Source organism: Trichosurus vulpecula, chromosome 6 (genome assembly GCF_011100635.1).
Source record: "Trichosurus vulpecula isolate mTriVul1 chromosome 6, mTriVul1.pri, whole genome shotgun sequence".
Classification (NCBI taxonomy): Eukaryota; Metazoa; Chordata; class Mammalia; order Diprotodontia; family Phalangeridae; genus Trichosurus; species Trichosurus vulpecula.
Window position 1 is genome coordinate 265,905,721 of NC_050578.1, and position 8,160 is coordinate 265,913,880.

Genomic DNA, 8,160 nt, shown 5'->3' on the forward strand with positions numbered 1-8,160 from the left:
ACATAAGTTGGATTTAAGTGAGGCAGAGTTGCATGAAGTCATTGACCTCACTCTCTCCTGCAGAGTCATCACAGTCCAGTGTCAGGACAGAGTCAAGATAACTGGTGATGGCTCAAGATGTAGTGGATAAGCTTGGTGTCTTTGATATCTAACCAAGCTCTAAGCGCTCCACAGCACCTGCTTCAGCTGTCTTCAAGGTCATTGGAACAAATTGTTCTCGTCTGTGCATTCCACTAGGAGAAGTCTTTGCATGCTTGAGGTAGACACCCCCTTAACTCCCTGATGGGTTTGAGACCCCTAGGTTACCCTCCTTTACAATCCCTTATTCTCTTTCTATCTTTCTTATCAGCAAATATTTACTAAGAGCATACTGTGGACAGAGAACAGTTTTGGGCCTGGAGGAGATACCGTCTTGAGGTAAGACAAAGTGCCTTTATGAAAATTATAATTAATAGCTGTGTTCCCTCTCCTTCTAGATTTCAGTTTTCCTTGTGCCTTTAGTACTTTCATTTCTAGCTGCCAATGCTTTCCTACTTTAAGCCCCAGAGGCCTTAACCTAATTGCTTTGGAAACAAATTTTATTGATGCGTTTTTACCCTTTTATATCACAATCATTTCTGGAAATGCTCTCTTCTTCCTCTTACCCACCTAAAAATGAAAATCTCTATTGTAACAAAGAAAACCAAGATAATTAGCTGCTTGATGATGGTGGGTCTGTAGAGTAGAAGAATCTCATTATGTGCTTTACTTTTTACAGTTGGGATAATGGCCTTGTGCCCCTGCTATGACATTTTAAGGCATTACTCTTTGTTACATTCAGTGATCTCTCTGCAACAGACCACTTTGTCCCTTTGGGACAAGCTCTGTCTTCCTATAGTGGTTATCCCAGAAATAATGAGCATATGGTGTTTTAGTGAGTCTCTTATAGATTTTAAACATCACACAATTGGGCTATAATAATAATTCACATTTATATGGAATCTTAAAATATATAAAGTGCTTTCAGCACAAGAACCTTGTGAGGTAAATTTGACAAAGATCACTATCTCTCCTCTCTTCTGATTGTCTTGTATTGGTTGTATGTGCTACCATTCTCCTTGTCGATTAGGGCCATCTCCAGTCATCCTGATCTATTACTGGCCACTGCATGCAGATGGTTCTGGAGGAGAAAGTGAGGCTGGTGACTTTGCACAGCCCTGCCTTACTTAAATCCAGTTCACTTACATGTCATGGCATCAGCTCCCTGATGTCATGGTACTCTTCTAGAAGGAAGGACAAACAATGAGGCTCATTTCCTATGCCTCACCCATCCCACAGATTCATTCTATTGCCACATCTTTTCATTTCTACCATTACAAAATCTCTCATAACCATCTTCTCTTCATTCACATAGTTAACAACCTAATTTAGGCAATAAGAGAGGACTAATACTACTATAATCTCAAGGCTTTTTAATAGGTCCAAATTGTTATCACAACTTTGGCTTTATCAGAAGGATTTTGGTGCAATGAATATTGCTTCTATCTTTCCTAGTTTACCATTATTACAGAGCCAATTACCTTTCAGAAGACACAAGCCGTCTCTGTAATCTTTTCATGGCTGACTTCATCTCTTGGTTTCTCAAAGTGTAAATCATAGGGTTCAAGAGAGGGGAAATTACGATGAAAATGACAGAGATGGCTTTGTCAGAGGGAAGGGCAGTGAATGGCCTAGCATACACATAGATGCAAGGCACAAAATGCAGGGTGACCACAGTGATGTGAGAGGAACAGGTAGAGACGGCTTTCCTTCTGCCCTCTCCTGTATGAGACCTCAACATCACCATGATGCCTGTGTAGGACACAATGAGTAGAAAGAACCAAAATGTGGTGACTAGACCATTATTGGAGATCATTAGGAGCTCTATAACAGAGGTATCAGTGCTGGCAAGTTTGAGGACTTGGGGGACATCACAGTAGAAACTATCAATGATATTAGGCCCAGTGAAGGGGAGTGGCAGCAACAGAGAGATTTGTACAATAGAGTGTATGAAGCCCCCCACCCAGGAGGCTGCCAAGAGGCCAAGGCATCTTCCTTTACTCATGAGAGTCACATAGTGAAGGGGCTTTGAGATGGCCAAATAGCGATCAAAAGCCATCACAGAGAGAGTAAAGATATCAATCCCACCAAGAAAGTGGAAGAAAAATATCTGTGTCATGCAGCCATTGAAAGAGATGGTCTTTCTTTCAGTCAGAAGGTCCAGCAAAACCTTTGGAGTAGTGATGGAAGAGAAGCAGATTTCCACAACAGATAGATTTCGGAGCAGGAAGTACATAGGCATGTGGAGACGAGACTCACAGGTCACAGTGAGCATGATAAGGAGATTTCCCAGTAGCGTTGTTACATACACCAGGTACAATAAAAGAAACAAGATGATGCTCAGCCCTGGAGACTGGGTTAGGCCCACAAAAACAAATTCTTTCACCTTGGTGTGATTTCCCAGCTCCATTAGCTTATGTTTCCTCTTCCTTGGCCACCTTGGGGAAAAAGATGTAATGTTATAACTAGGGAGAGTATGGCACACCCAAACTGGCGACAGAATGTTTCAAGGCAGTGAGAACCCCTGTATGGTCTTTTTCCTTACCCATTTTGCGACCTCCCCATGTCCTTGTGTAAACAAACAATTCTAAGCTACTCTCCTGTATGACTATCTTCCCAGCTATTTTTATTTATAGAATCTTTTATTTACTTATGAAGTGAGAGACCAGCGACCAGATACTTATTGGTCTTTGGTAAGTCTCCCTACTCCTTAATCCTGAAGTGAGAGCAGAAATAGGACTGGTCTCCTATCTCTATAAAAACCATGCCAAGTAGGGAAGGATGACCTTCTCATGCTATGGAGGAGGCAAAGGACTGAGGAATGCCAGTATATTGAAGAAGAAGAACACTATATTGTTCAGCAGGTCCTGGGTGTGCTGACTTTGAGTTTACTCTCTCTTTGGGAAGGGAATAAGCATTAACGTAGCTCCTACTTATTACGTGCCAGGCACTGTGCTAAGTGCTTTACAATTATTATTTTATTTAATCTTCACAATAACCCTGTGAGATAGATGCTGTTTTTTAAATATATATGTTTATTTATTTTGTTAAACATTTCCTAACTACATTTAGATTTTTTTAAACATTCCATTAAAAAATTGAGTTCCAAATTTCCTCCTTCCCTCCTGTCCCTCCCCTATCTCTTAAGAAGGCAAGCAATATGATGTCAAATAAACATGTGAAGTCATGAAAAACATACTTCCATATTATCCATGTCACAAAACAAAACGCACACACACACACACACACACACACACACACACACACACACACATACAACCTCACCTGGAACAGTGGCTTGGACCTTCTCCATTTTCAATTCTGACCCTTGACCTTCTATGTTTTTGGTAGGAGGTCAGAGAGCTCTTTGGGTTCATTTCCCTGAACTGGCAGGGAAGCTCAACCAGACAAGTGATACCTTCTTACATTTTGTACCAGCCCATGCTACTTGTCCGGCCTTTGCCAACCACAAGAGGTCCAGTAGAATGTTCTCGATCTCTGTCCTTCGTGCTTAAAACCATTCATTTCTTTCGTCCTTCCCTTTGTGTTGAACCTTTCCAGGGATTAGATCTGATAGCATTTCTGTATGATCCTTAGTGTACTCTTGGCATTCAATAGACAGCATATCACATCCATGACTGGGGTGAGGCAGGGGTGGTGGTAGAGGGGCAGGGACTCTGTTTATAATTTTGTTTTTGGTGCTGGACAAGCCATTCTGCCTTTCTATTGCCCTCAATCCCACATATGATCTGTTACTGAAGTTCCTTTTCTTTCTTTCCTTCCTTATTTCCTTCCTTCCTTCCTTCCTTCCTTCCTTCCTTCCTTCCTTCCTTCCTTATTTCCTTCCTTCCTTCCTTCCTTCCTTCCTTATTTCCTTCCTTCCTTCCTTATTTCCTTCCTTCCTTCCTTCCTTCCTTCCTTCCTTATTTCCTTCCTTCCTTCCTTATTTCCTTCCCTCCTTCCTTCTTTCCTCCTCACCCCTTTCCTTCACTTCCTTCTCCAAAACCTCTTCATTTCTTTGCATTTACATCATAGTTCTTATTTTCCAAAGTGCTTTCACATATATTCTGATTGTAGGATCATAGATTTAGAGCTGAAATGGAACTTATAACCCAGTTAGTTCCACCCTCTCATGAAGCTCAGAGAAGTGCATTAGCTAACCTAAAGTCACACAAGTAGATGAAAGAAATTGATTCCAACCACAGTCCTCTGACTCTGAAACCACTGAGCTGCACTGTTATTCAGTCTTTGTCAAGACCCCATGAAGTAGCTTACAATATGTTTTATTATATTTATTTTAAAAATTTGGAAATTGACATTAATAATCAATCACTAATAAATAAACATTTATTAAGCCCCTACTATGTGCCAGGCAATATGCTAAGCACTGGGGATATATAAGGAAGGGACTCTCTACCATCACAAAGAGAAATTTATTCAAATGTCTTGGTGGTTAAGCCAAGACTTGAACCTGGGACTCTGGCATCAAATCTAGTACTCTTTCCTCTGTACCTTCTCTCCCACCTACACATCAGTGATCAGACCCATATAAATGGCTGATAGAAGGTTTTCATGGGTTGTTATGTGGGAGGGGTCGCGTGTTTCTCTTACCAGCTGCCCTGAAGATAGGCACATTGGTGCATCTCTCCCACCCCCTTGGGTCCCCATTTCAATGCTTAGTTGAGTTCAAGCCCAGTGGCAGGACAGAGATGGGCCTTCTCTGCACATGGGCAAGTATTCTCTGACTCAGGTCCTTGGAGCTCCATGTTTCTGAAACTTTGCAGGAGTTTTTAGGGAAATTATAGCAGCTGGTAACACATAGCTCCCCAGACTATGTCTGGATGACTCTCCCTTCAGACTGGCCAGCCTCTATTTTCAGGAGCTATTGTGGGACCTCCAAGTCCCTGAGCCATAAGAAGGCTTCTGAATACTTTGAAGCATTAGAGGAAAAGTCTTTTTTTTTGGCAGCTTCCATTTTGCTCACCAGTTCTTGAAGAACCTCTGATGAAGTGGCCAGTCCATAGGTTCCAGATAATTGACCTCTTACATCAGGGGTCTGTGATTTCACTAGGGAGGAACTTTCATTGCTGATAGAGATTTTGACCCCTTCTAATGCTAATAGAGAGTCTTCCTGAGTTGTTGTGGCTGAAATCCCCTCTTGGCTAGCCTGTTGGTAATGCTTATCTCTGGATCAAATGAGACAGGTGATCTAAAATGTTTTGCAGACCTTAAAGGGCTATATAAATGTCATAAAGTTATTATTTTTTATCTTGAATAACAGACTCACTAAGGCCTTTCTAGCTTGGTTGCCTCTGCTAGAAATTTAATTCCTTGGCATAGCCTTGGAGAGCTCAGTGTCATGTCCCAATGACAGAGAACCCTTGTCAAAAAAAGGTGGAGGGAGAAACAGAATGGTGAATTACAGCCCTGGGGACTAGGCTTCAAGCAGGGTTTCTGCTACTTACTTGTTGGAATTTGTACAGTTACCTCTGCCTCAGTTTTCTTATTTATAAGTTTAGGGTTTTGGACTCAAGGATTTCTAAAGTCTCTTTTAGCTCATTAAAAATATGTACACTTAGAAAAAACCTTTGAAATAAACATATATTCAATGAACAGCACTTGAAATGACAGCTAGGTGGCCCAGTAGATAGAGGACTGGTTCTGGAGTCAGGAAGATCTGAGTTCAAATCCAGATTTAGACACTAGCTGTATTACCTTGGACTTAAATCACTTAACCTCTGCCTCACTTTTTCTTATCTGTATCATGTGAACAGTAATAGCACTTACCTCCCAGGGTTGCTGTGAGGATCAAATGAGATAATATTTGTAAAGCACTTTGCATGATGCCAGGCACAGATTAAGCCCCATATAGATGTTATCTATTATTGTGATTTTTCATAAATGTACATTTAAAAAAGTATGTGCTTTAATAAATATATATTCTTTCGCTAACGTCAGAAGCTTCTACCTTTTGTGACTAGAGATAGTGAACCTGGGTCCTTGAAGGTCATGCCAGTTGGATGGGAGTATTGTAAAGATGAACTGCATTTAAAATAAGGAACTCTGGTGAGGGAGCTTGGTGGTTTAGTGGGTAGAGCTCTGGGCCTGCATTCAAGAAGATGTGAGTTCAAATTCAGCCTCAGCCACTTAACTAGCTATGTGACCCTGGGCAAGCCATCTAACTTATGCTTGCTTCAGTGTCCTCAAAAGGAAAATGGGGATGATAATGACATGTATCTCACAGGGTCTGTATAAGGATCAAATGAGATATCTGTAAAGTACTTTGTGTCATGCTTGGCACATAGTAGGAGCTTAATACATGCTTATTTCCTCCCCTGCCCACTTGAGGTTGAATCCTGCCTCTGCCACTTTCTACCTTGGTGACCTTGGACAAGTCATCTAATATTCTTGGGCCTCAGTTTCTTCATCTGTAAATGAAGGGGTGCTACTAAAGAACCTTTAGGGTCCTTTCTTGCTCTAAATCTGTGACTGGATGACTGAGAGTTTAAATTCTCTTGAGTCCTGCCAACCAGCAATGGTTTCCAGTGAGATATTCAGGATACAAAATGTGTCTTTTGTTCTAGAATCATGCTGGCTAGCTTACAGAAGCTCCACAGCTGTCTGAGCACAGAGGAACACACTCTACACCCATAACAATTCCCAAAGACCAAGACCTAATTAAGTGGAGAGGTGTCACTTGCACTAATAAAACCATAGATGCCCAAGGCATTTGAATAAGTATATATGGAAAGGGGGTTGGTGTCAGGAAGACCTGAGTTGGAATCCTGCCTCAGACACTTACCAGCACTGTGATCCTGGGCAAACCATAACTGTCTCAGTTTCATTATCCGCAAAATGGAAATAATAAAAGTACCTACCTCCTATGGTTGTGAGGATCAAATAAGATATTTGTAAAGTGATTTGCAAACATTAAAACACTATATAAGTATTATTAGCATTACTACATTTATCTATTTGTACACAAACTTTCATCAGGAGAACAAATCCAGATAAGCCAAGCACATGATCTAGTCCATCAGACAACTATGTCCAGGTGTCCCAGCCCTGGCAGGTACTCACAGTTGGCCATCAGGCTGGCAGCCTTCCTAGGCTAGCAGGATTGTTCTTGTCTATTATCCAGCTCTTTGGTGACAGGGCAGGTAGGAGCACCTCCACAGAGTACAGTAACCTAGGCAATTATCGTAGACATGTAGGCTCCCTGGTGGGATGAGCTGGGACCCGAGGTAGGCTGGGCAGGAGGGCACTTAGGGCTTAACCCACAGGGGGCCCAACAAAGGACACTTCTTAATGACTTTTTGTAAGTATACCTAGTAATGCCAGGAAACTCACCTCAACACTCTAATGGGATTCAGTTTGTGGTAAGTCAAGTTATTTGAATTACAGGGAAAGCTCACACTTTCTGATAAACAGGAACACACAAGAGATACAATTTTCAACCACTGATGTTTTGTTGATATGTTAAGATTGTAAGTACACTGAAATCTCATCTTCTAAAGACTTGTAGGAATTTTAGAGTCCACCTAGTTCAACCTTCTCATTTCACACGAAGAAGCTGAGGCTTAGGGAAGTTAGTCAACTTGCCCAAAGTCACACAGATGATAGGCACCAGAAGAGGAGTTTGAAATCAAATCTTCTTAACTTAAAGTGCATCACTCTCTCTGCTACACCAATGCAATAACTGTCTCCCTTAATGATGGGTGGGGGATGGTTCTTAACAAGTCACAATAAAGGGAGAATTCTAACTGGAAAAATAGCATGTTTTGACTATGTAAAAATTAAGCTTTTATACAAATGAAAGCAATCCATCCAGAATTTTAAAAAAGGATATTGAACAGGAATGTTTTCATTAAGTCTCTGATAAAATTTTAATGTTAAACAAGTGGATAAACTTCATACTAAGATACTAGGAACAGTCAAATTTCTGTTTTAATATTTCTCCCCAATTATATGTAAAACAATTTTAAACATTCTTTTTTTCCCAAATTTTTGAGCTTCAAATGCTCTCTTTTCTTTCCTCGTTTTTCTCCCTCATTGAGAAGGGAAGCAGTTTTGATAGAGGTT

At 40.9% G+C, this 8,160-nt stretch overlaps 1 protein-coding gene across 1 annotated transcript; it reads right to left on the reverse strand.

The window, feature by feature from the left end:
- Positions 1-1,555: 1,555 nt before the first annotated feature.
- On the reverse strand, positions 1,556-2,488 carry LOC118854231 (olfactory receptor 4D9-like). The gene has a single exon (XM_036764577.1). It carries the CDS (start codon positions 2,486-2,488, stop codon positions 1,556-1,558), a length of 933 nt encoding a protein of 310 aa, XP_036620472.1.
- Between the last annotated feature and the right edge of the window lie 5,672 nt (positions 2,489-8,160).

Bases quoted from the DNA above. Each gene is read 5' to 3' on its own strand.
- LOC118854231 (XM_036764577.1), bottom strand. From the start codon at position 2,488: ATGGAGCTGGGAAATCACACCAAGGTGAAAGAATTTGTTTTTGTGGGC.